General features: G+C 46.0%; 1 protein-coding gene across 1 annotated transcript in view; it reads left to right on the top strand.

The window, feature by feature from the left end:
* Nucleotides 1–10630, top strand: part of LOC137347771 (chloride intracellular channel protein 4-like) — a 31563-nt gene extending 20933 nt beyond the window's left edge. The window contains exons 3-6 of the mRNA XM_068012726.1: nucleotides 1842–1967; nucleotides 6206–6312; nucleotides 6606–6769; nucleotides 10469–10630. Of these exons, the coding sequence (XP_067868827.1) occupies nucleotides 1842–1967; nucleotides 6206–6312; nucleotides 6606–6769; nucleotides 10469–10630 (559 nt within the window). The remainder of the gene's footprint in view (nucleotides 1–1841; nucleotides 1968–6205; nucleotides 6313–6605; nucleotides 6770–10468) is intronic.
* Nucleotides 10631–13737: the final 3107 nt, after the last annotated feature.

Raw genomic sequence — 13737 nt, 5'->3', positions numbered from 1 at the left:
TGGCTGATTTCAACTTGGGTGCCATTCAGGGTGCTATGGTTGGCCTTCTTGCCTGTGCTGGAAAGGGAAGAATCAGGCACAGCTCCTTCTCCTGACTGCCCCAGTGGCCCCTATAGAAGAGCATTTGTAGGGACATTGGGTGAGGACAGCATTGGGCCGAGTTGTCAACATAGAAACATAGAAAATAGGAGCAGGAGTAGGCCATTCGACCCTTTGAACCTGCTCCGCCATTCATTATGATCATGGCTGATCATCCAACTCAGTAACCTGTTCCCGCTTTCGCCCCATATCCTCCCACTTTCCTTACTCCTTATGCTCAAACAGCTCATCAAGAAACACTAACCAGCTTCATTTGGATGAGGTACAGGAGAATACTGGGATTCCATGGAATTATAGCACAAGAAGGAGTTAATGTCTTAAGGATAGAAGAATGGGAGCTTGAGAATGGAGATTTGAAGAGAAAATTGACAAAAACCGAAGCTTTGATGAAGATCAGCCATGATCGTAATGAACGGTGGAGCAGGCTCGAGGGGCCATGTTGAATGGTGGGGTGAGCTTGAGGGGCCATATTGAATGATGGAGCAGGCATGATGGCCCTTATGGGCTACTCCTGCTCTTATTGCTTATGTTCTTAAGGTAGCCAATAAGGTGTTCACAGGACCAACACTCATTATATTAAAATCTTCCCTTCATGTCAAGAAAACCCAGAGCCAGAGTAGGAATTCCCTGGTCTCTGGATACCACGAGCATCCAGGGCCTCTCTGCATCCACCCCTCCAAAATCTATAAAAACACAAACATATAGTAAAACATATGAAGAAATAGGCCCATAGATTGTTTACACACTGCATTACCGATAAAGCAAATTGTATCACATTCTACTATGATTAGATGAACCTGAAACTGCAGTCATGTGTAGCATATTTGCCTTCTGTTGAATTTTTTGGGGTCCCGATGGTTTGCTGGGGCCTTTGGGCACAGGCCTCAAGTGTTAATTCACCAATCCCCCACCCTTGATCTGTATGGGCTGAATTTAGTCAAGTCAGTGGGGGTCCCAGCACGTGCTTCGGCTCTTCAGAACCCCCTCCCCCACCCCAATTGTCACTTGGAGCAATTCGGCGGCACTCAGGCAATTAACTGTCCTGTGCCACTTCCAACAGCTGCCAGCCAATCAGAGGGCTGGCAGCTTAGTAGTATGGGCAGTGCCACCTGGAGCAGTGGCCACTGCCGGTTCTGCACCTGGGCACGAGCTGGAGCCCCAGACCTCGGGGTCGCTGGAGTCCGCCTGGCAGGCCCAGGTGAGCTGAGGGTGGGTGTTGAGGGTAGGTGGGGATGGTCCCGGAAGGGCGTCCTTTGCTGCCGAGAGCCCTCAGTGGGCCCCAGATTGCCCACAAAGGAAGCCCCACCACCACCCAACCCCTGAATCCTGCAGGGAGGTCGGCTTGTTTCACTGAGCGACCTCCCACTGTGGCGGAAGGACCTCACCACTGATGTAATTCCAGCCGTGGTGGGATTTCAGGCCCTTAAGTGACTATTAATTAGACACTTAAGGGCCTCAATTGGCCTCTTGGCGGGAACGCAGTTTTCGTCCCGCCCCTGACTTAATTGCAGTGCAACGGGAAGGCAACAGGCATTCCAGTGCCACCGTCTTCCCGTTGTAATCCTTGACTCCTGAGGGCCCATTAAATTCTGCCTATATGTGCAACATGCTACACACTCTGTCATTGCTTCACCCCTTTCTCCAGTTTGTTTTGTTTTCTGTCACTGAATTACTTGAGTCACAGTCTTCCTTTAGGCCTTACTCGTGTCTTTAAATGTAATGAATGCCTATTTCCCTTGCAGAAACCCAGACATGTTGAAGGATATTGCACCAGGGAGTCAGCCGCCATTTCTTATTTACAACGGCGAACTCAAGACAGATAATAACAAAATCGAGGAATTTCTGGAGGAGGTTCTCGCTCCTCCCAAGTAAGTCAAGGCTGTATTTGATCTTCTCCTTCCGCGGTTTTACTTACTAGTTAAGGTTTAAAATGGGATCCGACATGATGCTCTGCTGCTTTTCCGAGACAGGGGGAAGTTAGTGGAGGCACAGTGCAGATCCAGTAACGAATTGAAGTTTTCATTTGTAATCCTGGGCACAGGATGAAAACCACTAGGTGGTGCAGTACTGGCAGATATGTGCAGCCTCACCGACCGAAACATCACTGCGACATCTGAAGCAGCTGCCAGTAATAAAAATGGCGCTGCTCAATTTGTCACAAAAAACAAATTCAACCCAAACCCCTTCAATGGCTGCAATCGGCACCTCTATTCCACCCCCATCAGTACCCCGCACCCTCCTGCCATCGCGCTTCTCTTCACCGCTCCCATCTGCTCACCCCTCGCTCCCTGCTTTGCCGCTGCCTCCCCTCAGCCACTCGCTCCCTGCCTCGCCTCTGCCTCCCCTCAGCCACTCGCTCCGTGCCTCGCCTCTGCCTCCCCTCAGCCACTCGCTCCCCGCTTTGCCGCTGCCTCCCCTCAGCCACTTGCTTCCCACCTCGCCACTTCCCCTCCTTGGCCTCTCACTCCCCGTGCTGCCCCATTAGCCCTCGGCGACACAGTCCACCCTCAACAGTGCAGTGGGGAGCGGGGGGGGGGGGAGTGGCGAGGCAGGGAGTGAGCAGCCAAAGGAGTGGGAAGCAGCGAGCTGGGGAACGAGCAGCTGAGGGCGGGGGGGCGGAACGTGACAAAGCCAGGAGCGGGCGGCCGAGGGAGGGGGATGCAGCGAGGTGGGGAGTGAGTAGCTCGGATGGCGGGGAATGTGACAAGTCCGGGAGCAAGTGGCTAAGGGAGGGGGAAGCAGCGAGGTGGGGAGTGAGAAGCTGAGGGAATGGGGGGGGGGAGGGGAAACGTGTCAAGGCTGGAAGCGAGTGACCGAGGGAGGGGGAAGCGTCGAGGTAAGGAACGAGCAGCTGTGGGGGTGGGGGGTAAGTGACAAGGCAAGGAGCGAGTGGCGGAGCGGGGGAAGTGGCAAGGCCAGGAGCAATCAGCCGAGCAGGGGGGATGAAGTGAAGTCGGGAGGGAGAGCTGAGGGGGAGAAGCGGCGAGGCCAGGGGCGAGCAGCCGAGCAGGGGGGATGAAGTGAAGTAGGGAGGGAGAGCTGAGGGGGAGAAGTGGTGAGGCCAGGAGCAATCAGCCGAGCAGGGGGCTGGTGAAGTAGGGAGGGAGAGCTGAGGGGGAGAAGTGGTGAGGCCAGGAGCGAGCAGCCGAGCAGGGGGGATGAAGTGAAGTCGGGAGGGAGAGCTGAGGGGGAGAAGCGGCGAGGCCAGGAGTGAGCAGCCGAGGGGGGGAGAAGTGGCGAGGCTAGGAGTGAGTGACCAAGAGGGGGAAGTAGCAAGGCCGGGAGCGATCAGCTGAGTGGGGGGAAGGAGTGAGGTAGGGAGTGAGCAGCTGAGGGGGGTGCGGGGAGGAAGTGACAAGGCTTTGAGCGAGCAGTGGAGGGAGTGAATGTTTGTGGATGGGGTGCCAATCAAGTGGGCTGCTTTGTCCTGGATGGTGTCGAGCTTCTTGAGTGTTGTTGGAGCTTAATTGTTTAATTGTCCACCACCATTCATGACTGGATGTGGCAGGACTGCAGAGCTTAGATCGGATCAGTTGGTTATGGGATCGCTTAGCTCTGTCTACCGCATGCTGCTTATGCAGTTTGCCACGCAAGTATTCCTGGCTTGTAGTTTCACCAGGTTGACACCACATTTTGAGGTATGCCAGGTGCTGCTCTTGGCATGCCCTCCTGCACTCTTCATTGAACCAGGATTGGTCTCCTGGCTTGATGGTAATGGTAGAGTGGGGGATATGCCAGACCATGAGGTTACAGATTGTGGTTGAGTACAGTTCTGCTGCTGCTGATGGCCCACAGTGCCTCATGGATGCCCAGTTTTGCATTGCTCGATCTGTTCGAAATCTATCCCATTTAGCACGGTAGTAGTGCCACACAAAACGATGGAGGGTATCCTCAATCCATAAAGACTGTGCGATGGTCAGTCCTCCCAATACTGTCATGGACTGATGCGTCTGCAGCAGGCAGAGTGGTGAGGATGAGGTCAAGTATGTTTTTCCCTCTTGTTGGTTCCCTCACCACCTGCCGCAGACCCAGACTAGCAGCTATGTACTTTAGGGCTCGGTCAGTAGTGGTGCTACCGAGCCACTCTTGGTGATGGACATTGAAGTCCCCCACCAAGAGTATATTCTGTGCCCTTGCCATCCTCAGTGCTTCCTCCAAGTGATGTTCAACATGGAGGAGTACTGAATCATCAGAGGAAGAGCAGTAGGTGGTAATCAGCAGGAGGTTTCCTTGTTCATGTTTGACCTGATCCATGAGACTTCATGGGGTCCAGAGTCGATGTTGAGGACTCCCAGGGCAACTCCCTCCCCACTATATACCACTGTGCCACCACCTCTGCTGGGTCTGTCCTGCCGGTGGGACTGGACATATCCGGGAATTGATGGTGGTGTCTGGGACATTGTCTGTAAGGTATTGCTTGACTAGTCTGTGGGACAGCTCTCCCAAAAAGAGGCACAAGCCCCCAGATTTTAGGGAGGAGGATTATGCAGGGTCGACAGGGCTGGGTTTGCCATTGTCATTTCCGGTACCCAGGTCAATGCTGGTGGTCTGTCCAATTTCATTCTTTATTGACGTTGTAGCTGTTGGATACAACTGAGTGGCTTGTTAGGCCATTTCAGAGGGCATTTAAGAGTCAACCACATTGCTGTGGGTTTGGAATCACATGTTAGCCAGACCAGGTAAGGACAGCAGATTTCCTTCCCGAAAGGGAATTGGTGAACCAGATGAGTTTTTACAACAATGAACAATGGTTTCATGGCCATCATTAGACTAGGTTTTAATTCCAGATTTATTAATTAAATTCAAGTTCCACCTTCTGCTGTGGTGGGATTCAAATCCATGTCCCGAAAGCAATACTCTGGGTCTCTGGGTTATTAGTCCCATGACAATACCACTACGCCACCGCTGACAATGACTCAAGGACTTCACAGTGAATGAGAAGTTATTTTGAAGTCCCAAATGCAATATCCTCTAGGGTTGCTAATCAACAGATTAAGTATTGTACAAAAAGCTGCATTTGCTCAAAAATGGAATGTTGGACAAGCCAAGTTTGAGAGATTATACAACATCTCTTGCATTACAGCCCAAGGCCATGCAGACTTGGTTTGGATGTAAGGTGCCTTTTTCCATTAAGCAACTGGACCATCAACCTTTAAAGGGGAAGAAGCTGAACTTTTGCTGTTATGAAAGAAAAAAAGAGTTGCATTTATATAGTGCCCTCATGACTACCAGACATCTCAAAACACTTTCAAGCCAATGAAGTAGTCACCGTTGTAATGAAGGAAACGCAGTAGCCAATTTGCACACGGCAAGATCCCAGAAATAGCAATGTGATAATGCCCAGATAATCTGTTTTTGTGATTTTGATTGAGGGATAAATATCGACCAGGACACCAGGCAGTATTTCTGACTGCCACACCCACTTTCCTACTCCTGGGGAGGTGGGAGCCTGACCTAGGAAGGAAAGAATGACTGGGAGGGGGCGCCACTGATGAGCCATCCCATTGTTTCACCTCATCCTCTTTTTACCACCCCCCCCAGGCTAGTAAATCCATTGTGCCCTTGGTCAGATCTTTTCGACCGTCTCACTTAAAATTTAGAAGTGGGCCCTAATTGTCCTTACAACCAGGGACTTTCTACAATTTGTTCCTGGGTTGTGGGCATTGCTGTCAATGCCAGCATTTATTGCCCATCCCTTGTTTCCCTGAGAAGATGGTGACACGTCTTCTTCTTGAACCATTGCAGAAGAAGTTTGATATAGTAAAGTAGCTTGCCAGGCCACTCCAGCAGGCAAGTAACTAGACTGGACTGGCTGAGGACAGCAAGATTGGACTGCCCCAGGTTACAACATCATCTGATCATTCTCGGCTTTTATTATTCCTCTTTGTATGTGGCAGGTCACACACTCTCAGTTGGGTTATAAGTGCCCAACAAGGGAGGTCATAGTGAAAGGAACAGACCAACACATAAAAATGGCTTTTAATAAAAATACTTTAGCTCACCCAAGTCAATTTGTATGATTCAGAAACACTGAGGCGCACAGCCATTTTATATATTAGTCTTTATTGACCATAAAGAGTTAAGTGATGTTTCATTCTTTCTCCAGGTACCCTAGACTGAGTGTCAGATACAAAGAATCCATGACTGCAGGCGATAATGTCTTCCAGAAATTCTCAGCTTACATTAAGAATTCAGTTGCTCAAAGGAATGATAGTAAGTTCACTATCTATTCACTTGAACCATTGCTGCTGTAATGGTGGTACACCGGTTAAGGTCCACTTCTTTGAATTGGTATCCATATGTTTGGCTTGTCTCCAGAGAATGCAGGAGGCATCATTGGTGGCCAGGTGGGGGAAATCTACCCTATTGCTTTTGGTTCAACCAATGTTTAATGTGTTTGGACAAAGGCTCAGTCAGCTTTGGATGTTCAGCGGCCCTTGCTGTTGATAATGACTGTGTGACTGGTGACGCTTTTTTGTATTGTGCTAATAGCTCTCTATGTTCAGATTTGGAGAGGTTGTTCCTGAAAACGCTAATGGAGCTGGAGCAGTATCTGAACAAAGCATTGCCACACGAGGATGGAGCCCACCCATCAAAGAGATTATTCCTGGATGGAAATGAACTGACATTGGCGGACTGCAACCTCCTACCGAAACTCTACGTGGTTAAGGTGAATGTGATTTTAAAGTTTTATCCTTATCACTGGATCCTCTCTATTTCCACAGAAAAGGTGCTTATTGTCCAACCTCTTCCTTGAGCTGGGAGAGCATGGGGCATCCTGGACTAAGAGACCACTTTGACTAACATTAACTGCACCTTCTGTTTTATTGGTATGAGGACAGGCTGCACAGACTTGGCTTATATTCCCTTGAGTATAAAGGATTAAGGGTGATCTAATTGAAATGTTTAAGATGTAAAGGATTTGATAGGGTACATAGAGAAAAACTATTTCCTCTGGTGAGGGAGTCCAAAACAAGGATCACAACCTTAAAATCAGAGCTAGACAATGATATCAGGAAGCACTTCTTCACAAAAAGATTAGTGGAAATCTAGAATTGTCTCCGCCAAAGAGCTGTTGAGGCTGGCAGTCAACTGCAAATATCAATACTGAGATTAATATTGGTATTAAAGGATATAAAACCAAAGTGGGTAACTGAAAAGATATAGATCAGCCATGATCTAATTGAAAGGTGGAACAGGATCGAGGGGCTGAATGACCTACTCCTGTTACTGTATATTTATTACCAAGATACTGCAGCAGAGGCCTGCCTTATGTTATTTTGTGGATCAAATTAATAGTGGATAATCCAGTTGCACAATTTGTGAGCAACCAAGTAATGGCTTTGCTAGGTTGCACAGTCCACTGCTTCTGAAAGTACTGGTTCAGCTTCATTGTGAAAAGTGATGCCATGAAGGTGCTTGAGGTGTTATGCCTTTGCTTGTATTGGGGATTGCTTCCCCCCAGTTTATTTTCACTGTGGGTTTTTGTTTGCTTGTTTTTTCCCCCTGCGCACTGGCTGGTTAAAGTAGAATTTGTTATGAAGGAGTAGTTGCCTAGCCTTGTTTGACCATGTCAGTTGGGAGGGGGAGAGACAGTGACTGCATCAAAACTTTTCAAGAAATACATTGGCCACTATACTAGATTCCTCCCCATGCCCACCCAAGCCTTTTCAATCCATCTAGAAGTGAACACCATGAATTTGCCTGTCTGTCTGATGCATTCTGCCCCTAGCGCAGGTCCTAACTCAAGTCTCGCACATGAGATTTTTGATCCACTTGCTAGGGAAGAGTAGCTGAGGTCTTTCCCTCAAGGTTTTTTTTTATCTTCAGAGTACCTTCTGCTAGGTGGACTGCAACCAAGGCTAAAGAGCCCCAGCTTCCCTTGACAATTGGAGGAGGGCCTCTCGCATCTATCGCACAAATCCCGCCCGGTGGACGTCATCCCAGTACTCAGAGCCGGTGCTCCATTCTCCACTCGCTGGAAGTGGGGCTTGAACTCTTCACCTTCTGACCCAGAGACAGTAATGGTGCTACTGAGCCCGGGGTCACTCTATCTGGACAAGAGTACCTCACTGGATGTTCACCCAGTATGTAGAGACCATACTCTCCACTCGCTTGGACACCTGTACTGTATAGAAGATTAATATGTTGACCCAGTTTAACTTCACAATATGAACTAAAGAAACAGTGATACCATTTAGTTAATACAGCGTAGGAATGGTTTGATGTGAAACCTACTATCTAGACTGGGATTTACTGGAAAAGGATTAAAGGAATCTAAATTCTTCACTTAAAAAAACAGATTATCTGGTCATTATCTCATTGGTGTTTGTGAGACCTTGTTGTATCCAACTTGGCTGTTGCATTTTCTACATTATGACTGTGACTATGCTTCAAAAGTACTTCATTGGCTGTAAAGCACCTTGAGACATCCTAAGGTTGTGTAAGGTACTCTATAAAGGCAAGTACTTTTTCCTATTGTAATTTTCCAAAGATAATATGCACTCCAATTTTCATGAACGAAGAGTCAAATGTGCCTTATCATGCATAATAAGCACTTAGACTTTTGTAAAACTGCAGTCAAAGTGACCCTTTATTGATAAAAGTAGTGAGCAAACCCAACTAAGCTAAAGGGTCCTTTCTCACCCTAGTTTGTTGAGTGGCCGGCTCCCACGCCCAAAATGTGCAATACTCAAGTAGACCAAATGAGCCGACAGCGTTAATTGATCTCTCAAACGTAGCATGTGACATACAGACAAGCTTCTCAGGGCAGCAAGGCATGATTCTTCATACTAATGTTTTGAGTTAAAAATCTTAACTATTGACACGGCAGAGAAAAGAACAAGTTATGCAGCAGTCTTCAAACTTAACTGATAGTCGTTGCTGAAAACCATGGCAATAGAGCAGCAGCATTGAAATTCAGTGTAAATGAGGCAAATGTTAGACTTTAGTGAAACTCAAAGGACAAGCTAAAGTCCCAAGGTAAACAAGCCAAGGATCCTGGATGTGGAAGAAAGGCTCAGCACCCACAGTTCAAGGAACAACTTCTGGAATATATTCACCAACTTCAAGCAAGTCGATGTGCAGTCAGCACTTGTAGAAATTCATTTGAAAGCCCTTTTTATCAAGAAAGGTTTGGATCCCAATAGCAACTCCATAATGGTGCTACCTCTTCAGGCAAATGCATAACTTACACACATCAACGATTTTTAGCTTTGAATGTGGTAGCTAGATTTTATTTCCAAACATTTCTAAGTATGCTTCTATACATGTAAATAAATTTAAGAATCTCATGACTTACCTTCTTGGTCATTTCTTTCAAAAGTTAAGTTTATAAATACTGAAAATTAATGGAAACAAGAGATAAGTCTCATTTATGCCTTAGAAACAGGAAGAAATAAAAAAAAAGAAACGCAACATTTCTAGTAGCATTATCATTCATAACACATCCGGAAAAGATGTTCTTGACCGGCTGGAAAAAAAGCTGCTTTTGTTTTGTTACCACATATAATACACACACCCTAAATTCTAGATTTAATTTTTAGAGGAAAAGGTGTGTACTATATTTGGAAAATTACAGTATTTCTGGTGCAATTCTGGTTAGCACGGGCTTCCCAAAGTGTTAAGGGAATCTACAGCTGCCTTCTTTCCCATTCCCGAGGCAAAGAATTTCAAGAAAGCAAGTGACTAAAAGACAATGAAAGTGGTTCTTGAAATTGGCACCATTGCATCGTGATGAACCATTGAGAGTTTATCATTGAACCATAGCTGACACCATGCACTTGCTGTTGACCACAGTATCTTGCCCTAGGTGGCAGAGAATTTATTTAGGAAAGAGAGAAACAGACTCAGTCCCTTGGATCTGCAGAACGATCACCATTTGCATGTGCAGAGAAACCTTTTTGGACATGTGTTGCACTGCGTAATACCTGGCTATCAGTTTATATACGGGTTGCCTGAGTGCAGAATTGACACTTAATCTATGCACTCTAAGGAATGTCCGATGTGCTGATATGGAAATCCCTTTGTTTGTGTGTCTTGATTTTTGAAAAAATTTTTCTGTGCTGAACGTGGATTGGTTCCTGAGTTGAGGGGTAGATGAAGAAGGGTGGAAGAAGGCTCGTGTGGAGCATAAACACCTGATGGGCTGAATGGCCTATTCCTGTGCTGTAGATTCTATGTAATTCTATCAATGAGTTTCTCCATCTCCCCTGTGGTCAGACAAGAATTGAAAAAGTAGGAGAGAGTGACTAGCTGTCATAGAATAGGAGGCTGCAAGTCATGGCTATAACCAAGTTCAGGGGCTAACTTGAGCGTTCATTTATATAGCGGTCTGGATGTCATCGACAATTGTCTGGTTTCTTAACAGGTTGTGTGCAAACATTATCGAAACTTTACAATCCCGAAGCAACTTACAGGTGTGTGTAAGTACCTGAGCAATGCAGAGAAACATGAAGAGTTCATGAATACCTGCCCCAATGAAGAGGAGATCAAGCTGGCATATAAAAATGTTGCTACCACATTAAGATAGATTTGGAGCACCAGTGCTGACTCGGGGATTATCTCCACTCGTGGGCCGGTTTATGCTGGAACTATCAAGCTTTAACCCAACACAGCACACTTGCAATCATCACCCACTTTTCGTGCTGGATATTGTGTTTATTTGAAGCTTCTATTCTTAAAGGGGCACTGTAGCTCACTGCGAAACTGCATATGAGAAATCTGTTACTGTGATCCAGTTCCTTCAGGTCTCTCATGATATAATCTCATAAATGAGAGGGATAGTAGAAGAGGGTCAGCATTAGCATTGTACAATATAATTCCCCTCAAAATCTCAACTCCAGCCAGTAATGATTTTATGGAATTTTTGGTGAATTGATCTTTATATCCTTAGTGCGCTTTTAAGATGAAACTTCCATTGATTCGAAATTAGCTCTGTATAAAGACATCCTCACAAAACATGACTGGATTCTCTCTAACTGTATCAATACCACCAATCTTACACCCCACATTTAATTTGAAGCTGCAAAAAATAATTTTGAAGATGTTTTAAAAAAAATAAATCTATATTTGCTGGGAAAATTAGAGGCCTCTGGGGACATGGGTGGGGAACTTGATTTTTTTATGCAGATGTGTTTTCCAGAAAAGTGGAGTTGCCTGTTCAGATGGCTCACAATGCTTTGTAGAAAAAAAACAAAGCTGCATGTTCTCACAGAACTATAATTATTGTTTTAAAATTCTAGAAGTCCAAATACAGAGTGTCAGGTTGATAAGGAGTTGGAGAAAATCGTAACAAATTGGACAAACTATGATGACAGAGAAAACTAAGTTAATAGATTAGATATACAGCACTGAAACAGGCCCTTCGGCCCACCGAGTCTGTGCCGAACATCAACCACCCATTTATACTAATCCCATATTCCCACCAAACATCCCCACCTGTTCCTATATTTCCCTACCACCTACCTATACTAGTGACAATTTATAATGGCCAATTTACCTATCAACCTGCAAGTCTTTTGGCTTGTGGGAGGAAACCGGAGCACCCGGAGAAAACCCACGCAGACACAGGGAGAACTTGCAAACTCCACACAGGCAGTACCCAGAATTGAACCCGGGTCGCTGGAGCTGTGAGGCTGCAGTGCTAACCACTGCGCCACTGTGCCATTTCCTCAAGCTAAAGCAATTTTTTATCTCTGCAATGCTGAATGAATTCCCAATTGTATTTGTTGGACAGGAATGATCCAGAGAAAGAGGCCAGGAATCAATCAATAACACCTAATGCAGCTTTACCAAAGTAAACTAAACCTTACATTGGCCATATGGATTGGAGTACTGATCAGGGAGGCAGAATGTGATTTTAAAGAGCGGATCAATAATTATAAATATATATATATTTTATAATTATAAATAAAATATAAATAAATATATAATGGCCCAGCTCATATCAGATTTCAGCCATTTTGTGAGTGTGTCTATTAAACACAGTCAGAACGTTATAGCGGTTACAATTAATTGCTTGTGCAGTTATATTAACTTTCTGATTAGCCTTTTTGTTACAGATTATGATTCGGATGCTGTTTAATTCTCTTTCATGTTGAGTTTTATTAATTCTGGGAGAGCCATACGTATTCTCGACGATTAACTCCAATGAAGGATGTCGCAATACTGTATTACAAACTCTTTAGACAAGCATAACTGCCTCAAACCAGCAGAAGCTCCGTTTACAGCCAGTAGAGAAATTTCAACCTTGATGGCCTATGTCCCTAATCAGAATTATTCTGTTGACTTCAAGCTTGCAATAAGGAGGCAGTCTACTGATAAAAGAAAGATTCGCATTTATATAGCATCTTTCATGTCCAAAGCCCTTCATTACCATTTTCCAAGGATTGGTGGCTCCTGCATTGTGGTACAGTGAGGAATGTCACTCCTGAGGCTTTGTAGTGTCCTCAGTTGCTGTCTCGACTGTAACACCTGCAGCGGCTCTTCCAAAGCTCTGATTGGGAGTTTATTTGGGTAGACGGAGTTTCTGGAAGCTACATGGCAAAATTTCTTGTTAGCTGTCAGGGATAATACTGGTTATATTTTATTTAATGTTAATTTTTGTGAAATGCTTCTGCCAGTGCTGCTGTCAATATGTGGTAAATTGACATCCCTTCTAATATTTAATTTGAGCACTTTACTGCCCTGGTTTGTCTGTATCTCTGTTGATCAGATGGTTTGGGTGTTTTTGGCACTGCTTATTGCATTCTTGAAGTTCAGTCCAGTTTAGGGTTGCCGCCTCTTGATGTATTCCTGGCAGGTTCATCACATGACCTCCCACCTCAAACAACCCTGTACAGTCAAAGATCATTTTTTCTCATTTCCAATATTCTTGTAGCGAAAAAGCAAAGATGTTAAAAAAAAATGTGCAAAATGCACATTTCTTCTAATGCCTCAATGTCTTTTCTCACGGATTTGCCCACATGGAGGGCAGGATTTTCAGGCCCCACTGAGGTCGGGAGCAGAGTTGAATGGGGCCCGAAAATACCAGGAGCGGCAGGAGTGCCAGTTTCCTGGCCTTGCCCAAACAGGTTTGGAGCCAGCAGGGCTGCCCACCCCCTTGAAGTGAACAACCAATTAGGCTCATTAAAAGTGTTGTTTAGACTACGTTAAGGAGGCTGACTGGGATTTTCCAGCCGGCCTCCGGTTTCCTGGCACGACGGGGAGCAGATCAACTACCTGGAGGCGGGTGTCAGTGTTCCAGGCAGGCCTAAAGCCCTCCCTGCCTGCCTGTGTTGGGGTGCAGCCAAAGACCTGCCTCCACAGTGGTGGCCTGGCTGCTTTCTCTATTTTTCATTTGAGGCTGAGAGGGCACCTTCCTTGTTGAGGCGTCCTTGCAGTTACTTATTGCTCATTGCAGCCGGGTGCACCTCTGAAGCTGATTTGCCCTCCAGCTTCGGGAGCCCGCCCACCACCCTAAATTGGCCAGGGAACCTATCTCCATGCTAATTCTAATGTGACTGTTACCCCCCGTGGTGGGTTCAGGACCCAGAAACAGACCTGGCTCTTGTTTGTGGCCCCCAATGTGAAAATCCAGCCCGTGGAGTCGAGGAGATGAATCTTCAAATCCTGGAGGATTGGCAACCCTAGTCCAGT

Source organism: Heterodontus francisci, chromosome 32 (assembly GCF_036365525.1).
Source record: "Heterodontus francisci isolate sHetFra1 chromosome 32, sHetFra1.hap1, whole genome shotgun sequence".
In the NCBI taxonomy this organism is placed as follows: Eukaryota; Metazoa; Chordata; class Chondrichthyes; order Heterodontiformes; family Heterodontidae; genus Heterodontus; species Heterodontus francisci.
This window is presented reverse-complemented; position numbering and strand designations above follow the sequence as displayed.